We start from the raw sequence: 22323 nt of genomic DNA on the forward strand, positions 1-22323 counted from the left end.
ACACGCCACAAAACCATGGTTAGTAGGAAACCACTTCTTGGCAATTCAAGGGCTGAAGGGAAAACAAAGGGAAACTCTGCGCGACTTCACGGTGATTCCTGGATTGAGGTGGACACACCTGGGCGCTGAGAAATTCCCGCATGTCGATTCCTTGCCATTCCTTCAGACCGGCCAGGTGGTCGTGACTCAGGGCTGGAATGCAGTGCCAAGTACCCTGTAGCTCAGCAGTACTCCGTAGAATACGAGGCTTCATCCTTCGATCTTCATGCTAAGGCCATCCGATTACCTGCATGAATGATCGTCATTGCAGGGAGCTCCGTGGAGAGTGGTAGGCCCCTTGTATCAGACATTCAGGGTCCATGGCATTTCGCATTGCAGTCCGTCGCGTCTCGGCTCGCTGTGAGCGGGTCTGTGGGATGTAGAGCCGAGCTGAGCTTGATTTTCACCTTCGCTGTGCAATATCTTGCATCGCATCCCGGCAGCACTGCCCGACTACGGAGTATACTATGCAACCATAAACCATTTCCGGCCCACGGGTATTGGGCTTGAAGTACTCGGTACTCCCTGGCTAGATCAGTCGTATCCTACGGAAAGGGCGTTCTGGCAGCCACGTATTGCAGCCTTTCACATACCCCCTGGCTGAGGGGTCCTCTGTAACTCACAGCGTGATGGATGACTTGGAAAGCAAGAACCGGGTTGCCTCCTTGATCATTCGGGGTGCCCCATACTTCGTATTTAATAAAAGCTGCAGCCAGGGCTGTGCCGGCACACCGCGTGTTGCATTCTCGGATGGCAGCCACTGCATGGAGTCAGGCATGGTTAAGAAGAGAGACGGGGAAGATCAGGGCGGGCAAGCGATTGCTCAGGGTCCTTAGTCGCTGAGTAGCTTGTAAGCTCTGTAGGAGAAGCAAAGACCCCGTCGCAACAGAGGAGGTATTCTTCTTCAGTTTCCTATGAACAGCCCTCGTAGCTACAAGAGTATCATCACAGTCAAAACCTCCACAGTGACAGTCCCCTGCGGGGTTGCAGCACCCCATTTGAGCGGGATCCAAGTGACCATTGTTGGTCTGGGAATCGCTTGTCTTGTTGCTGCCATCAAATACCATCATAAGAGACACGGGGTGATTAACCTCTAAAGAAGCCCAGAAACCAGCGTCCTGCGTAAGTTGTGGATATCAACTCTGGTCGCTCGCTAAGACAGAATAGCCTTGGGAAATCAGATCACGCCCCAGTCGTCCAGGCTGGCGGCGTTCCGTACATGCTTCAGTGCCAAATTACTCACGGAACATCCCGGGGCACAGTGGGTTCTAGAGGAAGAGAAAATACAGGATCAAATAAGAAGATAGATAACGATGAGAGGTCTCGGGTCAACCTTGGCTACTGGAAAATGTGGTCAGAGTATAATCCGGCAGGTCTGGCACAGGGGATGTCTTGTTGACAAGCTGCAATATACCTATGTAGATTAGAGCTTTCTGTGTCTGGGATATCTGAATTATGAGAAGGCCGATGAAGGCTGGGAGAACATGACTCTGGCCCGCGCTGAAGGAGGGATGCACACGAGCAAGACATTTTGCCTGTCCTCCAGCGCCATCTAGATGAAGCTTATGGAGAGACTGATTTGGTGCTGCAGAAGTACTCTGGTATTGTTGCAACCGGGCACAAGGAATCTTAGTTAAAAAAGTAGATTCCAATTGGGGAAGTCAGATGGGTTTGAAGTACAACATCGCTTGCTAAATAATGTTCGGTATCATTAAGCAGCCGTATGTTCATCCATGGACAGAAATAGCCAATAGTGGGAATGGCCAGTATTTCTGATTTTCTAGCTCCTACGAAATACTTAGTATCCGAGAGGGCAGTCGGAACAAGATCTTATGTGGAATAAGGGTTTCTTCATTGTAGTTAGCGAACGCCCTTCAGATCATATACAGTTACGGCAAGGACGGACAGTTGCGGGAACGTTTTGGTTCATTTCAGCCACTAAACAGGGTTAAGCCATGCCAATCCTTCCCTGATATATGTGTTTAGCTTTTATTTGACTATGGAACGGTACTAGTGATAGTACATGGTGAGATACGGTCCCTTTTTCTTCGTGTATGAAAAGGAAAGCCATGCTTGGTGATCAGTTGCAAGAGCTAAATCCTTACTGGGACTGATATCAAACGCTCCAGGTTAGCAACCATCTACGTCCATACATATGAAGGAAGAACTCACTAGTACGTCTGCAGATTCTCCCGATAGACTGAAGCCTGCTCCGGCATGTCGTAACGCTCAAAGAACGCAGTGAGTACGTTGGCGATCTTCAGCTCTGAAATGCCAACCAGGGGGAAATAAAATTTGGGTTTTGGCAAGTTCTCTCCAGGGTTCATTTCGTAATTCATAATGAAGGGGACAATAGTGTTCGGATCTCCAGCAAGTGATGGCCGCTCGGGCTCGTTCCGCATGCCTTCGATAATCCCAAACTCGACCCAAAGCTCCCGCAGCATGTCTAGACCTGTCATTGTCTCTTCGTCGGTGAGCTTGCCACCCATTGTCCAGTGTTCTTCAACCTTGCCTAGTCTCATGTCCAACTCCATAAGGTAGAGCTTGAACCGAGTTTCCGCTGGGTCGACAAGGTCACAGGACAGGAAGTAGAGGTCTGTCTGTTCCTGTGTTTGCATATAAGTTTCGATAACCTTGCTTGGAGCTTCGAAGAGCCCTTGCTTGTCCACTTTTCGAATTGCCGAGAAGCACAGCTTCGCAACACGTTTTCCCGTCACGGCAGCCTTCAGCGCGGGATAGAAATACTCCTTGACTGTGATACCCTTCTGGGTCAAATCTAAAGCAAGGAGAATCTGGGTTTTCCACGCGGTTTTCGCAATTTCCTCTCGGGACATGAGCTTTTCTTCGCGATCTGTCAAGGTCAACTCGTTGACAAGCATTTGATGCAACTCCATGTCAACCGTGGCAGACCCGATCGCCCTCAACTCTGCCAGTGTAGCGTGCACCGTGTGCCGATTCAGCGGGTCCATTCCGGTACTGGCGATGTAGCTTGTAGGCTCGAAAGCGACCCGTGCAACCAACCCAGATTTCTGGACATTCTGACTGAGCTCCACAGAGCCAGTGCCCCCAAGTAGGCATTTGTATATGTCTCTCCCTCCTGGGAATGGTCCCAGTCTGGGAATGATGACATGAGCGAAGAGACACAGATATTCATATTGCTTGTGAATGTTGTAATTGCCATTTGCCAACATTCGCCCTAGCATTGGGGCGACAGCATGCCAGTACTGGTATTGATCCAGGCTGGCAAAGGTCATTGACTTGCTCAGCGTGGAGTATGGCATATCTCGGGGTTCCATGGCCTGGGATGCGGAGACCTCGGAGGGTTGAACGGTGATAGGAGCCGTCATGGTGGTGGGTTATCCTTCAGTGCTAGTTCTGGAAAATGTGAGATCGGGATAGTCTATAAATGGTCATCCCAAACGCAAGACCTTGGCGCTGCCACGATGTCAATACCCTCCGAGCGACTTATGGGACATATCTCATGCAGTCACTCTCAAGCCCCCACTTTCTGGCTCGACAGGTATGGTTGCGCCTGAATAGCCTCTGTGACCTCGTGTTGCTGCATGGTACGGAGTAGAAATTGTCCCAATATGCAACGGATTCTGTTAGGGTTGCCAGCTGTTGCTGCATGACTTCGCGGAGCTGAATTACTCCAGGATTTGTTTTTGCTTTTGAGCGCCTTGAGTTACACGAAGAGAAGTTCCTGCACTTCCGGGGCCACTGGTTGAATGGTGCTTATGGTTGAGATTGTGCCCCAACGTAGGCCTGAGGGTGGTGATGATCCTTCTCTCGTATTTTTTTGGAAAGGCTTCGATATAGTCTGGTTCAGAACTCCCATTATGCACTCTGGAGAGTCAATCAGATTTTGTAACATGTTGTGACAGGCTTACTAGAGACTATGCGTCATACCCGCATGCGGTAGGCACTGGTTCAGATTTTAGTTCTGGGTCTCTTGGAGATATAATCCGTAAATTAAGGCTGGCAAGGGAGGAACTATCTAGTACTTTGACCGCAAAAAGCATGGCTCCGGGTGATTTATACTATTGATTTGACCAGAAATCTGGATTCACCGGACTAAGCTCGCAGGGTGAGTCTGCAATTTGAGATCACAAGGTGCAGATAGAATTGCCATCATTGGTGTCGAACCAGGAGTTAATATTGCTAGGCTACTGGCCATATTAGCATCTACCTCCAACATTTAAAGCACGTTCTGAAATGTTAGTCGCTTGGCAAGAGGACCACAATTCAAACATCAATATGCACCGCCATTTAAAGACAAAGCTCATCGTATTCTTTTATATTATCTTGGGTCGTAGCTTATTATCATATCTTTGAAGAAGAAACCAATCTCTCTCAAAACAAGATGCAGATTTGCGTCCAACTCGCATGTCGTATACCGAGACATTTAACCTTGAAGACTACATTGAAGGTTCAGCGCTATGGATGCCCATGGACAACTTGGGATTCTCATAAATCGAAGAAGTAGGCCCGGCATTTACAATATTTCTGTTCTTTAAATCTAGGGAGGTAAAAGCGAGATGCATGTATACACCTACTGGCCTACGGTACTGTACATTCACCAAAACTAAATCTAGGTGGATCTGTATAGAGGGCTTGAATGTCTGTCTATATGGGTAGTATGTATGGTTAAGTTATATAGATAAGGGCTTTGGTATTGTTTGAGCAAATCCTCACTATCAAATAAATGAAGAACGTACGCAGACACTTATCTCTATGCAGATATATATTTGATAGTTTTGTATCTAGATTCAACACGTACGAGTAGATTGATTGCAGCCTGAGAGCTGGAGGCTTAGCTTCGTTGGAACATTCAGTAATTACCAAGAAGTGCACATTGTCAACCTAATCACTTTCAATGGACTGTTAGACAGTAGTGCTTAACGGCTCTAGAATCTGGGGGCCGTGTGATGGATGTGCCGAAATTGGGGGAGGCGCCGTACTTTGCCTGCTCATATGAGGGTAATTCATGGGTGTAGAAAAGAACACCCAATACAATGTCAGTCCAATTTAATAAGAAAATGAAAAGCGATTGATATCAAACAAGTAGACTACTCACGCGGAGTGTAGTTCTGTAGCGTTGAAGGGGCCCGGAACGGAACAACAGGCACCGAGATAGTTGCCTAAAGGGGACTAGTGTTTCTTTCGGGGTCTCTGCGATAGCCCGCGTCTTCTGTTCTGCTCTCGTGAATATCGCGGCGCATACAATACTCCCAATCTCTTTCCCCATCCCCCTCAGCCACTCCTCCCCCACGGGGTAATTCGATACACTCTTTTGCCGTTTGAACTTTCTTTTGCTCAATGGAATAAGCAATTCATCTCCCTAGAAGGCTCAATGACTTGATGATTTCCTACCTTTAATCGCTACCGTCTCCGATCTTTTCGCATATCGATCGAGTTCACACAGCTTCCGTGCCGCCACACCACAACGCATGAGAAGCTCATTCCCCCCTGGGAAGACTGCGCACACTCCCCTCTCTTCAGCCGGCCTCTTGGCCCGGCCGTCATTCCTGCTTCTTGCCATTTAGTGAGCAGCCCTTGAGAAGGGTGTGATCGCAAAGATGGAGCGAAACATAGATATTTATGCCACCAAGCTTGGCGATGAGAAGCTGGGTATGTCGATGACATCCGCACCAGCTGGAGGTCTGAAAATATGCCCGGGCTAACCACCTTGCCCTATTATAGATGTGAAAGTCCGAGCCAATGTTGCTACCGAATTACGAGACAGCATTGAGCCCCTATGCTCGGGCGCGAGCTATCCCATATTCCTAGCGAAGCTATGGCCGGTGTTCAAAACCATTCTGAAAGGCGACCCCGTCTTTCTTAGCATGTCTTACGACCAAGTGAGATTACCTGGCACAACCGAGGACTACATTGACCTCGGTGAATGTTGCGCACAAACAGCTAACCACTCTTGATATGCATTAGAAACTACGAAACTGCATCCTCGAGACACTACATCGATTACCGATGGGATCACCGGACGTGGAGCCGTATGCGGTTGATATGGTTGATCTTTTGATGGAACTTGCGCGAATCGAGAACGAAGACAATGCGGTGCTATGCATGAAAACCATCATGGATTTAGAGAGGAATCAAGCCAAGGCTACTTCAGATCGGGTGCAGGGCTTTTTGGAGCTAATACAGGAAATGTTCCAGACCATGGAGCAAGTGGTCAGGGATACTTTCGATACACCCAACCAGGCTACACCCTCAGGTATGCCATCAACGCCTAACGCAACCGCACAGAACTTCCAGTCTCCCCGGCCAAGCTCGCCTGCTACTTCTGTCTCAGATCTAGGACCTGACCAGCAGTCGAGTAATGTTCTGCTCAAGGGCATGCAGTCATTCAAGGTCCTTGCAGAGTGCCCTATTATAGTTGTTTCGATCTTCCAGACGCATCGGGCATCGGTTTCGGCTAACGTCAAGCTGTTTGTGCCGCTCATCAAGACAATTCTACTACTCCAGGCGAAGCCGCAGGAAAAGGCACATGCGGATGCCGCGGCGCAAGGAACAATATTCACGGGAGTCTGCAAGGAAATCAAGAACCGTGCTGCGTTTGGAGAGTTCATCACAGCTCAAGTGAAGACAATGAGTTTCTTGGCATATCTGTTGCGTCTCTATGCCCATCAGCTGCAGGACTTCCTTCCCACCCTTCCTTCTGTTGTAGTACGCCTCCTCCAAGATTGTCCACGCGAGAAGTCGGGTGCACGAAAGGAGTTGCTGGTCGCCATCCGACACATCATAAATTTCAACTATCGCAAGATATTCCTTGAGAAGATTGATGAGCTTTTGGATGAGCGGACTCTCATCGGAGATGGCCTCACGGTCTATGAGACTATGAGACCACTTGCTTATAGCATGCTGGCTGATTTGATTCACCATGTTCGTGATCATTTGAGCCGAGACCAGATTCGGCGAACGGTTGAGGTCTATACCAAAAATCTTCACGACGACTTCCCCGGCACAAGCTTCCAAACCATGAGTGCAAAACTTCTCTTGAACATGGCGGAGAATATCTCCAAACTTGAAGATAAGCGTGAGGCACGCTATTTCCTAATCATGATTTTAGATGCTATTGGTGACAAGTTCGCATCAATGAATCACCAGTTCAAAAATGCTGTCAAGGTTTCTAGGGCATACAAAGCTTTCCGAAAGGACACTGAGCCGTGCGCTGAGAACTACCTGGCGGAGAAGGACCAACCACCAGACTGGGATGAGATCGACATTTTCTCAGCTTCTCCCATCAAGACATCTAGTCCGCGCGACCGTGGTGGTGACCCCGTTTCGGACAACATCTTCCTGTTCCGAAACTTGATCAATGGGCTGAAGAATATCTTCCGGCAGCTGAAGAATTGCAACCCGGATGATATTCAAATTGATCCCAATAGTGTCCCCATAAACTGGTCGGAAGTCTCGTATGGCTACAATGCAGAGGAAGTCAGTGTCATCAAGAAGCTTTTCCACGAGGGAGCGCGTGTGTTCCGCTACTACGGGGTAGATCAGCCACCTCCTGACTTGAACTACGCATCTCCATTTGACTTCCTTGCCAGCCAATACACAGCACCGATGACACGTGAAGAAAAGGAGCTGCTGGAAAGCTTCGGCACTGTCTTCCACTGCATTGATACCGCAACATTCCACGAAGTCTTCCATTCCGAAATTCCATATCTCCATGAGCTCATGTTTGAACACGGGGCTTTACTTCACCTGCCTCAGTTCTTCCTCGCCAGCGAGGCCACTTCTCCTGCATTCTCCGGCATGGTCTTACAATATCTTATGGAGCGCATTGATGAGGTCGGGACCTCAGATATGACAAAGGCCAAGATACTGCTGAGGATGTTCAAGCTTTCCTTTATGGCCGTGACATTGTTCTCAGTGCAAAATGAACAGGTCCTCCACCCTCATGTAACGAAGATCGTGACCAAATGCATTGAGCTTTCAGTCACAGCCGAAGAGCCTATGAACTACTTCCTTCTGCTGAGGTCTCTCTTCCGAAGCATTGGTGGTGGGCGCTTTGAGCTTCTCTACAAAGAAATCCTACCACTTCTGGAGATGCTCCTCGAAACGTTCAATAACTTGTTGCTTGCAGCGCGCAAGCCGCAAGAACGCGACCTCTATGTAGAACTGACTCTCACAGTTCCCGCTCGACTGAGCCATCTCCTTCCTCATCTCAGTTATCTGATGCGTCCTATTGTGGTTGCTTTGCGGGCCGATTCTGATCTCGTCGGCCAGGGCTTGCGTACTCTCGAGCTCTGCGTGGACAACCTCACAGCTGACTATCTCGACCCGATTATGGGCCCAATAATGGATGAATTGATGACCGCGCTCTGGGATCACCTGCGTCCGTCGCCTTATAACCACTTCCACGCACACACCACCATGCGCATCCTTGGAAAACTTGGCGGACGGAACCGGAAGTTCCTTAACCACCCTCCCGAATTGTCCTTCCAGCAATTCTCTGATGACAATCCCAGTTTCGATATCAGACTCATTGGCCCGAATGAGAAACGGCCTTTCCCTGTTGATATTGGTATTGACCTCGCTGCGGGTAAACTCATGGAAGTTCCGAAGACGGATGCTGGGAAAGCTTCAGATATTTACTACAAACAGCAAGCCTACCGGATGCTCAGTTCCCACCTTAAGCTCCAAATTGGTTACGACAACATTCCCGAAGATTTGGCAGCCTCGATCAGACTTCATGCGAACGATCTTTTCGAGAATAAGCCTGGTGCTATGGCAGATATTCTCGACAAATCTGAACGATCGGCCTCTATTCCGAAGAAGGTTGCGCAGGAAGCAACAGTGAAGAAGTTGATCAAGGCCTGTATCTTCGCCACTACTATTCCTGAGCTTGAGCAAACCGCTACGGCTTTTGTTGCCGATGTTTGCAAGCACTTCGCCCTTGTAGAGGTTGGTCGTGCGCTGGCCCAAGTCAGGCACGGCCGGAAGGCCTTTGACGTTGCGAACGGGGAAGGTCCTGTGTACTTGGACTCCAGGATTCTCGCCGAGGCTTTGGTCGAGTGCCTGTCATCTGACGAAGTCCAAGTCCGCGAGGCAGCCGAACAGGCGATGGTGGTTGTGAAGGATGCCGCTGGCGTCATCTTTGGATCTCCTGAGAAGGCGGCCAAGCTCCCATTCTTTGTGCATCTGGGCCGTGTCTTCTGCCACAGCTGTTACAGCGAAGAGTGGTTCACTAAAGCCGGTGGCAGCCTAGGCATCAATCTGCTCGCAACCAAGCTGGACTTGGGTGAAACATGGCTTTATGAGCGACACGTCGAGTTTTGTCGGGCTTTGATGTATGTCATCAAGGACACGCCTGCTGACCTCCCCGCCGCCACTCGCATCCAGTCACAAGAGACGATGACCTTAATGTTGCGACGTTGTGGCAAGCTCATTCCCAAAGAGGATTTGAAGAACGAAAAGAGCCGTCTGTATGCGCTCTCTGGGTTCTTCGTCTATGAACTTGGGCACATGAATAAACATGTTCGAGAGACTGCTCGTCGTTGCTTCACCACATTAAAGGATGTGGTGGGCTGTGAGGTGCACGAGCTCATCTTCCCCGTTAGAGACCGTCTCTTGCAGTCGATTTTCAACAAGCCCCTGCGTGCTCTACCTTTCCCGACGCAGATTGGTTTCATCGATGCCATCACATACTGTTTAAGTCTTCACCATGATATCGTCACCTTCAATGAACCGCTCAACCGCTTGATGCTGGAATCACTTGCTCTCGCGGACGCCGATGATGAATCTCTTGCATCTAAGCCCAACGAGTTCAAGAACGCAGATATGATCGTGAACCTTCGTGTTGCTTGCCTTCGCCTCTTGTCTATGGCGATGAGCTTCTCAGAGTTTGCCAACACGCCGCAGAACACCAGCAGGGCTCGCATCATTTCCGTTTTCTTCAAGTCACTCTACTCTAGGTCACAGGAAGTAATCGAAGCTGCGAATGCTGGTCTTCGGGATGTTCTCACTCAAACCAACAAACTGCCCAAGGATCTGTTGCAAAATGGATTGCGCCCCATTCTCATGAATCTTCAAGATCCCAAGCGCCTGAGTGTTGCTGGATTGGATGGTCTAGCTCGTTTGTTGACGCTGCTTACGAACTATTTCAAAGTTGAAATTGGTGCTCGTTTGCTTGATCACATGAAAGTCATTGCGGATGATGCTGTCCTGCAGAAAGTATCCTTCAGCCTCGTTGAGCAAAATTCGGCTATGAAAATTGTGGCTGCCATCTTTAATATTTTCCACCTTCTCCCACCGGCAGCTACCTCGTTCATGGAGCATCTTGTTAACAAGGTCCTGGATCTCGAACTGAAGCTACGACGCACTTCGCACAGCCCATTCCGCAAGCCACTAGTGAAATATCTAAATCGCTACCCCAAAGAAAGTTTGGCCTTCTTTTTCGCTCGCTTCAAGGATGAACGATTTGGACGTTTCTTTGGACAGATCTTGGCTGACCCGGAGAGTGAAGCACTCCGAAATGCCGTCGTTGCTGATACGGATGGCTTCTCCGCTGCCGCCTTTACTCAAGACGCTGGCGATGGCAAAAACACCGCTGCTATCAATGGAGTCTATGTTGCGCACTCCATCTGTTCCTACAGCTCAACTAAGCGCTGGCTGGTGTCGCACGCTGAAATGAGAACCAAGCTCCTCACCTCTGGCAGAGACCTTGAGAGGAAGCTCCGTGGTGATAGTCTGCCGGCTGATGAGCGACTCCGGGTCGAACAAGCCGAAGACCGATTGATGGATATCTTCACCATGTACTTAACCGAGGCTACCCATGATTTGGATTTCCTCTTTGAAGTGATCGATGGACTGTCCGCCGATGAGTTGAAACGCACACTTGCTCTTCCCAGGTTTATTTACAAGAGCATCATCTCCAACGAGTCTATTGATTACCGGCGGTCTGTCATTATGCGCTGTCTCGATCTTTACGGCCAGAAAAGCTGCCCGCAGAAGACCAAGACATATGCTTTCCGCCACTTGGTGAATCCAATCTTTGCAATGGATGTCCAGGCTACTTGGGATAGCCCCCAAACACTCCCAAGCTGATGGACAAGAGCATGACCGAGTCTATTCAGAGTCGGTTGTGGAAGCCGCAACTGGCGGATCTAAGTGAGGAGTCTAACCAAGCTGGCGTCGATCACTCACGCATGGAGTTGCTTCAATTGTCTGCTCTGTTGATCAAGTATCACTCACAAACTGTGCAGGATTCCCGCAAAGACATTATCAAGTTTGCCTGGAATTACATCCGTCTTGAGGATATCATCAACAAATACGGAGCCTACGTTTTGATCAGTTATTTCATTGCCCACTACGAGACTCCGTTCAAGATCGTCATTCAGGTCTATGTTGCACTCCTCAGGGCTCACCAGAACGAAGGCAGAGCTCTCGTTACCCAGGCTCTCGACGTCCTTGCTCCTGTGCTCCCCACGCGAACAGCCAACAGCTCGGGTGCCGAGGCACGCTACCCACTGTGGGCCAAATGGCCTCGTCGCATTCTGGCTGAGGAGACCGCCAACTTGCAGCAGGTCATGAGTATCTTCCAGTTCCTGGTTCGGCAACCTGATCTCTTCTATGAGTCAAGGGAGCACTTTGTGCCTCTTATCGTCCCGTCCTTGGTTAAGATCACGGGTCCCCCGAACACCTCGAATGATAGCAAGAAGCTCGCGCTGAACTTGATCAGTCTTATCTGGCATTGGGAAGAAAAGCGGACTCATAATGCCGAGGCTCACCATTTAACAAATGGCACATCCGAGTCTCCAGTCGCAAGGAAGCGTAAGCTAGACGAAGTCCAAGAGCCATCCCCGTCCCCCGCACTTGGACCTCCTAGCAGCCGCGAACGGTCTGAATACACCGTGCCCAATGATTTGCGTGCGTCATTAATCAAGTACCTCATCACCTTCATCACCACGATCCCCGAAAGATTCCAGGTCCCGGCTGCTAAAATTCGCCAAATGCCCACAACGAAACAACAAAATTCTGTGCCCACCGGAGAGATGATCAACAAGGCCATTAATTTGCTCCGCAGCCTTCTTTCACCCGAGTATTGGGGCGACCTAGATATCGACCTCTATCAAAAAGTGACAGAGCCGATTCTCGTTGGTGAAAAGGGCGACAAAATCGAGGATAAAATCACCTACATGGTCAACACGCTCCAGGTGCTGAGGGTCTTGATCGCGGCTAAGCCCAATGAGTGGATCGCTTCTCGTCTTCCTGTAATTCAAAAGCTTCTGGAAAAGCCTTTGAAATCAGACAACCCAGAAATTCAGGACTGTCTGCATGGACTTGAAGATGACATGGATGTTGTGCACAAGCTACCGCCTCCTGTTCGGCATGTGCTCGAGGCCATCCCAGACGAACAGCCTGATGATGAGGATGCGATGGACACGGAGGGCACACCTTCAGAATTTGGCTCATATTTGTCTACCATTGCCACCGAGACACTCTCTGCTAGCAACTATGTGTCAAGCTTGAATATCTTATGGACGCTCTCCAAGATCAAGCCTGCCGAAATCGATGCACACATTCCTGCGGTGATGAAAGCGTTCTCAACCAAACTTGCCAAAGAACACGTCGCTGCGTCGACGCAGAATGGCGCCCAACTGCAGAATGGTACCAAGCCTGCCGAGGGAGCTCCAACTACAGACCAACAAGAGTTTGAACTTGGAGTTGATCTCATCCTCAAGACTATCGAGCTCATTTCCGTCAGAATGTCTCACTTGGGTGATCAACGTCGTCCATTCCTCAGTGTTCTCGCTCAGATCGTGGAACGATCACAGACCAATGAACTCTGCAGTAAAATCTTGGGCATGGCCGAATCTTGGATCTTCCACTCCACCGAGTCATGGCCGACTTTGAAGGAGAAGACTGCCGTCTTGCACAAGATGCTGCTCTTCGAATCTCGCACTGATCAGACAATGTTGAAGAAGTTCTTGGATCTTGTCATCCGAATCTACGAAGACTCCAAGATTACTCGGACTGAATTGACAGTCCGCTTGGAGCACGCCTTCTTAATTGGAGCCAGAGCACAGGATGTCGAAATGAGGAATCGCTTCATGCAGATTTTCGATAAGAGTTTGACTCGTCTCGCCAGCTCGCGCCTTAGCTATGTCCTGACCTGCCAAAACTGGGATACTCTTGCCGATTCTTTCTGGCTGGCCCAAGCATCTCACTTGGTGCTTGGATGTGTCGACATGACCACCACTGCTCGGTTGCACCATGAAGACTTTACCCTATTCCCCGTGTCTTTCCTCTTCGGTAGCGGTGACAAAGATCCAAGGAAGGCTGATATAATGGTTGACAACCAGCTGGAAGCTTTCGTCGCCGAGCGTAGGCGATTCATGTCCGATGTTGGCGATGTCCGAGTGCGTGATCTGATAGAGCCTCTGTGCCAGCTTCAGCACACCGATTCGAACGTCGCGTACAAATTGTGGACAACGCTCTTCCCCCTCTTCTGGTCTACACTTTCCAACAAGGACTGTATTGATCTAGAGAAGGATATGGTCACATTACTCACCCGTGAGTATCATCACAGACAACTCGATAAGCGGCCCAACGTCGTCCAAGCTCTTCTGGAAGGCACTGTGCGAGCTAGTCCTCGTTTCAAGATTCCTCCCCATGTCATCAAATATCTCAGCCGGACCTACGACGCTTGGTACACTGCTGCTACTTACCTTGAACAAACCGCCATCAATCCTATCATTGACACACCGACTGTGCGTGAGAGCAACCTAGACGCCCTGGTAGAGGTCTACGCGGGACTCCAAGAGGACGACTTTTTCTACGGAACCTGGCGTCGTCGTTGTAAGTTCGTTGAAACCAATGCTGCCCTTTCGTACGAGCAACAAGGAATGTGGGACAAGTCCCAGCAACTGTATGAGAACGCCCAAATCAAGGCTCGTTCCGGTGCCATGCCATTTTCCCAAGGCGAATATTTTGTGTGGGAGGATCACTGGTTGATCTGCGCCCAAAAGCTTCAACAGTGGGAGATTTTGAGTGACTTTGCCAAACACGAGAATCTTAACGATCTTCTGTTGGAGGCTGCTTGGAGAAACATTGAGAATTGGCAGAGTGAGGGTAATCGCGAGCAGCTTGAGTCATTGATTAAGTCTGTATCCGATGCTCCAACACCTAGACGCACGTTCTTCCAGGCCTTCATGGCTCTTCTTCAATACCATACGAAGAAGGACAACATTCAGGACTTCAACAGTGTCTGCGACGAGTCCATCCAGCTCTCCATCCGCAAATGGTTGCAACTGCCAAAACGCATCACCAATGCTCATATTCCAATCCTGCAGCATTTCCAACTCTTAGTTGAGCTTCATGATGCTAGCCACATCTGTGGCAGCTTGGCCCAGACAAACGAAAGAAACTTGGATACCAAGTCTGCCGAGCTTAAGCTCTTGCTTGGAACCTGGAGAGACCGCTTGCCCAATCTCTGGGATGACATCAACACATGGCAAGATCTTGTCACCTGGCGTCAACACATCTTCCAGCTCATCAATGGCACTTATCTTAGTCTTTTGCCTCCACAGACGAACAATGTGGCTAGTAACTCCTACGCCTACCGGGGATATCACGAAACAGCTTGGATTATCAATCGCTTCGCCCATGTCGCTCGGAAGCACCAGATGCCAGAGGTTTGCATCAATCAACTGAGTCGCATTTATACCCTACCAAACATCGAAATCCAAGAGGCCTTCCTTAAGCTTCGGGAGCAAGCTAAGTGCCACTACCAAAATCCGAAGGAATTGAACAGCGGTCTGGATGTGATTAACAACACCAACCTCAACTACTTTGGACCGCAGCAGAAGGCCGAATTCTATACCCTCAAGGGCATGTTCCTTGCCAAACTTGATCATGTCAATGAGGCCAATGAAGCATTTGGTGTTGCTCTCTACTATGACCTTCGCCTTGCGAAGGCCTGGTCAGAATGGGGCCAATACAGCGACCAGCGTTTCAAGGCCGACCCCACTGATTACGAGCTGGCTAGTAATGCTGTGAGCTGTTATCTGGAGGCGGCTGGTCTCTATAAGAGCGCCAAATCACGGAAGTTGCTCAGCAGAATTCTTTGGCTTCTCAGCCTCGACAATGAGGAAGGAAAAATTGCAAGTGCATTCGAAAACTTCAAGGGAGACACACCTGTTTGGTACTGGATTACCTTCATTCCTCAGCTGCTCACTAGCTTGTCTCATCGGGAGGCGCGCCTCTGCAAGGCCGTCCTAGTGAAGATTGCCAAGTTGTACCCACAAGCTCTCTTCTTCCTGCTTCGTACAAACCGAGAGGACATGCTTAGCATCAAGAAACAGCAAGACCAGAAGCAGGAGAAACTGAATCGAGCCAGACTACAGCAGCAACAGCAGCTAGGATCGTCGCCAAACACGAAGTCAAATTCCGTCACCGGTGCCGATAGCTCTCCTGCCCAGAAAGCCCAGGCTGCAAGTGCAGGCGTTAGTGCCTCTCCGTCAGTTCCCCCTGCTAGCTCACCCGCTACACAGAACCCAGGCCAGTCCCCGGCCCATCCCCACATCGGTCTCCAAGCATCCCCACAAGCCGGCCAAACCCCAGCTCAGGCTCAACAAACACATTTGCAAGTGCCTGGTCAGCCTGGAGCACCGCTACAGAGCCAAATCGCATCCGCGGATGGCGACAAGGAACCTCTCAAGAAGCCCTGGGAGTACTCAGATGAAATCATGTCTGGACTCAAGACGGCCTTTCCCTTGCTCGCTCTATCTATGGAGACGATGGTCGATCAGATCCACAAAAACTTCAAGTGTCCCCCAGATGAGGATGCTTACCGTCTCATTGTTGCTCTTTTGAACGATGGGCTGGCTTATGTTGGCCGTATGCCTGGTTCTTATGCCCAGGACTTCAAGTTGCCTGCCGCAACTGAAGCCAATATCACTAGATTCGCAGAGACCATTCTCCCAGCTCATATCCGCAAATCGTTCGAGGCTGACTTTGTGACCAAGAAGCCCACGATGAACGAGTACATCCACAAGCTGCGGCGCTGGCGTGACAAGTTCGAGGAAAAGCTCGACCGCCGCTCGCAGTGGACATACCTGGAAAACTCTTCGCCACATCTAAGCGAGTTCCGTTTCCTCAAGTTTGATGAGGTTGAGGTCCCTGGTCAGTATCTTCTCCATAAGGATAAGAACCAAGACTTTGTCCGTATCGATCGCTTCCTCCCCGATGTTGATCTTATCCGGGGTATTGGTGTCTGCCACCGCCGCTTGAAGATTCGTGGACACGACGGTAGCATTCAGGCATTTGCCGTTCAGCATCCCGCTGCTCGCCACTGCAGGCGCGAAGAACGGATTCTCCAACTGTTCCGTATATTCAATGGTTTGCTTGCAAAGCGCAAGGAGAGTCGTCGCCGCAACTTGTATTTCCATCTCCCATTAATGGTGCCTCTTGCACCACACATTCGTTTGGTGCGCGACGATTCCTCGTACATCTCCATGCAAGGAATTTACGAGGATTACTGCCGGCGCAAGGGAATTAACAAGGATGACCCAGTCCTCTTTACAATGGACAAGATGAGGTCATTAGCAGAAACAAAACAAAATGTAAGTGTCCCAGCTATCATTCCAAGATCACAGGCTGACTGTTTCCAGCGCACACCCGATCAGCAGCAGGTCCTTCGCACAGAGATTCTCACTGCTATTCAAGACAAATGGGTGCCCAGTACTGTGGTGTTGGAATACTGCCAGCAGACGTATCCCAACTTCTCGGACTTCTGGCTGTTCCGCAGGCAGTTCTCCTACCAGTACGCCGCTATTGCGTTCATGACCTACGTTATGCATATTGGCAACCGCTATCCGAACAAGATCATGATCTCCCGTTCGACAGGTGATATCTGGGGCTCTGAGTTGATCCCTACCATCAATCCAGCCAAGGCATTCTTCTACAATCCTGAGCAAGTTCCCTTCAGATTTACACCCAATATCCAAACTCTATTGGGTCCAATTGCCACAGAAGGTGTTTTCGCCTGCGCAATGATGGCGATCGCCCGCTGCTTGACGGAGCCACGACACGAGCTGGAGCAACAGCTCAGCATTTTCGTCCGCGACGAGATGATGTTCTGGGCCACTGCCCAGCACCGTGGTGCTCTGCCTCCTGGTCAACTCCGCGACCTGGTGTACAACAATAGCGAGATCATTGTCAACCGTGCTGTCAGTCTCGCTAGCCCGCCCGAGGGTAATTTGCCTGCCAACCAGACCACCATCGACTTGATCTCCAAGGCAGTGAACCCTCAGCATCTGGCGTCGTGCGATGCATTGTGGATGCCGTATCTGTGATCTATGCTTTCCGGCTTCTGTGTTTCTGTTTCGCCAACCTGCAACTAGGTAGTTCTGCGTGGCATTTGTTATTCTCCGTAGTGGTTTTGTCTCTGGGTTTTGCTTTTTCTCAGCGTGGCGCTTCGGCGAGATGCGCAACTTTTACTTCACGTTACTATGATTGTGATACCGATTTCTTTCTTGTTTTAATACCTTGTACACTCCCTTCGGGTGGTTGCTTAGATCAATAGCTCCTAATGGATTGAATTTCTTAATCTTCTACTCGGTTTTGATTTTGTAATCTGCCACTCACATGCTAACGGCTAGGATGTAGCTATCTCAACCAATACTAATATCGTGAAGGTGGGCTTCGAATCATACTCACGGATTGACGATTGACTCGGACGTAGTTCATGTATGTAACTTTTCACTCCCTTCATGTAAGCAAGTGGGCAGCGAAGTCGTTATGCCGCAGTCGTGCTACCTAGTACATAACCTAGTGTGTCTTATATAGTAGCTCCTTGATCAATTGACTCCTTTGGATTATAAATGGGATCCAGAGGTTCGGTCAATTGAGCCTGGACATTCTGAGTCGGTAAGATAGAAGGCCTCAAAGATGAGAAGTATGGTTACTATGGAAGCATCATATCGGCTCAACACCTGCGCCATTCCGGGGTTCGGACAACATACCCCCGAGGATCATGTCAGTACGATGACATTCCAAGATCGATTATGAATTTATTGGTTCGGGTGTGCGGTTGGGAGCTTTCATAGAAAAACATTTATGAAATTCTAAAAAACGATATAAGTTTCATGCGCCTAAACTCCCTTTGGGTCCATGGGCAGGGGAGCGCTAGTCGGAAAGACGGCGACCTTGAACCCTACACACGCCCTAGAGCTGGACATTACCGAAACCCCTCAAAACAAATTGGTATCTTTTGGTCGAACATTGAACCCTCACAATCCCTTCGAAGCCTAGTTCGGCTTCTTCGCAGACTGGTCGGTCGGCTTGTCGGCTGGCTGCTCAGCCTGATCAGTCTGCTGCTTCTGCTTTGCCGCCAATTCCCGAGCCGCCTTCTTCTCCTGTCGGATTTGCTCTTTACGAGCTGCTAACCGAGCCTCCCTGCGACCCAATAACAAGGCGCCGTGGGGGCGTTTCAGGAGTTCGGCACGTTCATTGGCTTCGCGTTCAGCCTTCTCGCGACAGCCGTTGGCCAGGAATTCCTGGAAGGAGTTGAGTTTCTTTACTGGCTCAGGCAGTACTTCTTCTTGTTCCAATTCGACACGCGGCTTGTTCTGCATTGCCCTCCAGGTTTGACGAGCCTCTTCGACACCCTCTTCGATCCACGCCTGCTTGGCGGCCTCGCGGGCGCCTTCCTCGTCCAATTTCTTCTGCGCCGCAGTAGCCAAGGCGGAATCTTCACCACGGGCCTCGTTGCGCTCAATACGCGCATTGCGAGTACGAATGTCGTCCAAAGCATCGGCGATTGCCATCTCACGCTTGGAGTCAAGCATCTTTTCCTCGAGATCGGCCATTTTGTCACGGTCGGCTTGTTCCTCCTGCTCAAGGTGTTCTTGTTCGAGACGATCGAGGGTTTGCTCCTCGGTCTCATGGTAGCGGGAGTCGGTCTCGTCGCGCCAGGCCTCGAAGTTGCGCTTGGCGCCACTCTCAACTGCATAATCACCGTCTAGTGATGAAAGTACACATTAGTTTCAGTCCATTTAGATGGCATATGACAGGGCTAAGGACTCACTCTTCGGGTCGGTTTTGAACGTAATCAAACCGCTGCAACGGGTGCACTTGATCAGGAAGCGGATAATGCGCACACTCATGTAACGCTCCTCGGTGATGTCCTTTCCGGCGTTGAACTTGCGACCCTTCGGAATAAATTCACCGCAGTGAGTACATTGCATGGAATAGGGGGTCATGAGGCGAATTCCAGGCTTTTTGCCCTTGGCGACCGCGGGCTTCTTCTTGATGATGGCGGACGGATCAAAGTCCGGGGGTAGTACTTGGAAAGAACCTTTCGTTCAGCCATGGTGTATGACTTGATTTAAAAAGAAAGGAAGGTGTAGGGACAGAGCGGGGGAGGATGGAGGTGGACAGTTGAAAAAAGAAATGCAAAGGAAATGCAAGCCATGAGGTCGCGACCTCGAATGGACTGCGATATTGCCCGCTGATAACACTGCTGACATAATGCTGATAAGAGCCTTTCCATTATCAGCTGATCCGCTTATCACAATCTGACACACCGCCCGGGACGGAACATCTCCCTCCGACCGCCTGGAGAAAGGATTCTCCGATCACTGATTAACGTTAGTCCGCAACCAGGGCTCTGGGCAAGAAAGGAAACCCCGCATTTTGGGCCACAGAAGCTTCGACGGTCTGAAGATCACGTGAGCTGATCACGTGGTGGCGCCACTGTTGGTGGGATGGGCGGAGGATGAGTTGACCCGCAGAAACGGAAGGCGGTGGGGCGTATCAGAACGAGACTGCCCAGTTGCCCTGCGCACGGGCCACTGTTTATCAAAATACAACTTCTCATTGGAAGTACCCGCTCATGACAAACTTGCCATTCGCATTGCTCACGCGTCTGATTTTTGGTGATGGAAAGGTTCCTGCGCTCCTGGCGGCAGGATGCCTTGAATCGCGGTCAACATGATTCGGCAATCTACATTGGCGACAAAGTACTTGCACTCACCAGTAAGGTCCATAATCCCTATCCACGAGACAAGGATGACTGACCCGTTGCCAAAGACAGTGACTCTGACGCATTCTGGTTGGCGCAAGTTCACTTCTCCAACAACAACTTTACGCGTGCACTAGCTCTTCTCTCGCGCAAAGATCTCGTTTCTCGAAGCACCGCCTGTCGCTACCTTGCTGCCCACTGCTACATCAAACAGAACCAGTTCGATCAAGCTCTCACCATCCTGGGTGAACACAATCCCACTGATCTTATTCGCAACAATCATACTCGGCGCAAAATCCAACACCAAAGCCATGTCACACTGCGCAATGGGAAGAGCGCGACACCCCGCAGTGATCGAGCCGAGGAGCGAGAGCGCGAGGATGCTAACAACATACGGTTCGAAGCTGCTATGTGTTATTTACGAGGTCTATGCTTTGCTAAACAGAATGCATTTGACCGCGCACGCGACTGTTACAAGGATGCCGTGCGAATTGATGTACAATGTTTTGAAGCATTCGACCAGCTGATGAAGAACTCTCTGATGTCTCCTGCAGAAGAGTTGGAGTTTCTTGAATCACTCGATTTTGATTCCGTCTCGTCTCCAGACCCTATGATGGCGCAAGAAGCTGCGCATTTCACCAAAATGCTGTATACGACTCGTTTATCGAAATACTCTTCTCCCACCATTCTTTCCGATGCCACCGAAACCCTATCTACACATTACAACCTTGCAGAGAATCCGGATATTCTCCTATCCCGCGCCGAAGCTCTGTATACACAATGCCGTTTTGCAGAAGCATTGGAATTGACTTCTTCTATACTATCCACATCTCAGTCGACCGATCTATCTGCGCCAAATTCGAGCGTACCTGCACAAAACAACCTTGGACATGCGCCGGCCATATATCCACTCCATTTGGCTTGTCTGTACGAGACTGGGGCCACGAACGCGCTATTCTTACTCTCTCATATGCTTGCGGATCATTCTCCCGAGGAGCCGTACACCTACTTAGCAATTGGAGTCTACTATCTATCAGTGTCTAAGGTGGCCGAGGCGCGGCGGTTCTTCTCCAAGGCCTCATTGTTGGATCCGCATTCAGCACCGGCTTGGATTGGGTTTGCACACACTTTTGCTGCTGAGGGTGAACATGACCAGGCCATTGCAGCGTACAGTACTGCCGCTCGGTTGTTCCAGGGCAGTCATCTGCCCCAACTCTTTTTGGGAATGCAGCATCTCGCACTCAACAACATGTCCTTGGCACACGAATATCTCTGTGCCGCTCACGCTATGTCGACTGGAGCTGCCCCAGGGACCGTATCTACCGTCCCTTCTAATTCATCAACCATAGCTTCAGCGGTCGGCGGGGATCCACTGGTTCTCAACGAGCTAGGGGTTGTCTTTTATCACCAAAATCATCTTGGCGGCGCCATCGAACTGTTTGAACAGGCACTTGCACTCGCTACTTCTCTTCACTGCGAACCTAGTGCCTGGGTGGCTACACGTGCCAACCTGGGCCATGCACTCCGTCGTATGGGCCGTCTGTCCGAGGCTCTCCGTGAATTCGATGAATGTCTTCGCGTGGGGGCCGGTGGAAGCAGCATGGGATATGCGCCGTTTTTAGGCGGTGGTGCAGGCGGCTCAGGAGCGGTTGCGTCCGCGTCCGGCGTTGGGGGTTATGAAGATCGTGGCCTGACGGGTTCTCTGCATACATCTCGTGGGCTGGTGTTGCTAGAGTTAGGACGTACCGCAGACGCCGTGACCGCCCTGCACGAGGCTGTGCGTGTTCTTGGGGCGAGTGGCGGTGGTGATGCTGCAGGGGGTGCAGGCGTGGCAGGTACTCTACTCTCACGTGCACTCGAGCTCTGGGCCGCAGAAGGACGACAACAAGACCGCGCCGCCTTTGATGAGACTATGCGAGAAATTACCGCAACTTCTTCCAAGCGCCGGGGTCCCAATCGGTCTCGTGAGCAGAAAGGCAAAGAGCGGGTTGCGCCGGAAGAGATGTCCCGGCGACGTGGGCGCCAGGAGCCCTTGGTGGAAGAATGGACCGAGCAGCTAGCGACGCCCTCGGCTGAACACGAACAGGTTGAGATGGATCTTGACGATGAAGCCGACGGATTGTTACGCCGAGCTCTCGGCCGTGTACGAAACAGTCGACAACGTCGCCTAGCAGTACCCGCAACTCCAGACGCCAACGAAACGCCAGCTCCATCTAGCGGCCGTAGTCGCGGAGCACGACATGGACGGAGTCAATCCCGCCAATGACCTTTTTTTTTTCAATCCTCGTAGG

General features: G+C 50.4%; 5 protein-coding genes across 5 annotated transcripts; 3 read left to right on the forward strand and 2 right to left on the reverse strand.

Annotated features, from left to right (window-relative positions):
• Positions 1–668: 668 nt before the first annotated feature.
• Positions 669–875, forward strand: N7457_001855 (uncharacterized protein; the record flags this gene model as incomplete). The annotated part of the gene is made up of 1 exon (XM_057172901.1): positions 669–875. The coding sequence occupies one exon, from the start codon at positions 669–671 to the stop codon at positions 873–875; it is 207 nt and encodes a 68-aa protein (XP_057036804.1).
• Positions 876–2049: 1174 nt separating this feature from the next.
• Positions 2050–3386, reverse strand: cdpNPT (putative dimethylallyl tryptophan synthase; the record flags this gene model as incomplete). The annotated part of the gene is made up of 2 exons (XM_057172902.1): positions 2050–2149; positions 2212–3386. The coding sequence occupies 2 exons, from the start codon at positions 3384–3386 to the stop codon at positions 2050–2052; spliced, it is 1275 nt and encodes a 424-aa protein (XP_057036805.1).
• A 2232-nt stretch (positions 3387–5618) lies between these two features.
• Positions 5619–17363, forward strand: N7457_001857 (histone acetyltransferase TRA1; the record flags this gene model as incomplete). The annotated part of the gene is made up of 5 exons (XM_057172903.1): positions 5619–5670; positions 5743–5900; positions 5986–11046; positions 11091–16631; positions 16680–17363. The coding sequence occupies 5 exons, from the start codon at positions 5619–5621 to the stop codon at positions 17361–17363; spliced, it is 11496 nt and encodes a 3831-aa protein (XP_057036806.1).
• Positions 17364–18317: 954 nt separating this feature from the next.
• On the reverse strand, positions 18318–19381 carry N7457_001858 (uncharacterized protein; the record flags this gene model as incomplete). Its single annotated transcript, XM_057172904.1, has 3 exons — positions 18318–19030; positions 19097–19316; positions 19367–19381. The coding sequence occupies 3 exons, from the start codon at positions 19379–19381 to the stop codon at positions 18318–18320; spliced, it is 948 nt and encodes a 315-aa protein (XP_057036807.1).
• A 568-nt stretch (positions 19382–19949) lies between these two features.
• Positions 19950–22298, forward strand: N7457_001859 (anaphase promoting complex subunit CDC16; the record flags this gene model as incomplete). Its single annotated transcript, XM_057172905.1, has 2 exons — positions 19950–20046; positions 20101–22298. The coding sequence occupies 2 exons, from the start codon at positions 19950–19952 to the stop codon at positions 22296–22298; spliced, it is 2295 nt and encodes a 764-aa protein (XP_057036808.1).
• Positions 22299–22323: the final 25 nt, after the last annotated feature.

This window comes from Penicillium paradoxum (genome assembly GCF_028828445.1).
Source record: "Penicillium paradoxum strain IBT 22861 chromosome Unknown utg000002l_segment0_segment0, whole genome shotgun sequence".
NCBI lineage: Eukaryota > Fungi > Ascomycota > Eurotiomycetes > Eurotiales > Aspergillaceae > Penicillium > Penicillium paradoxum.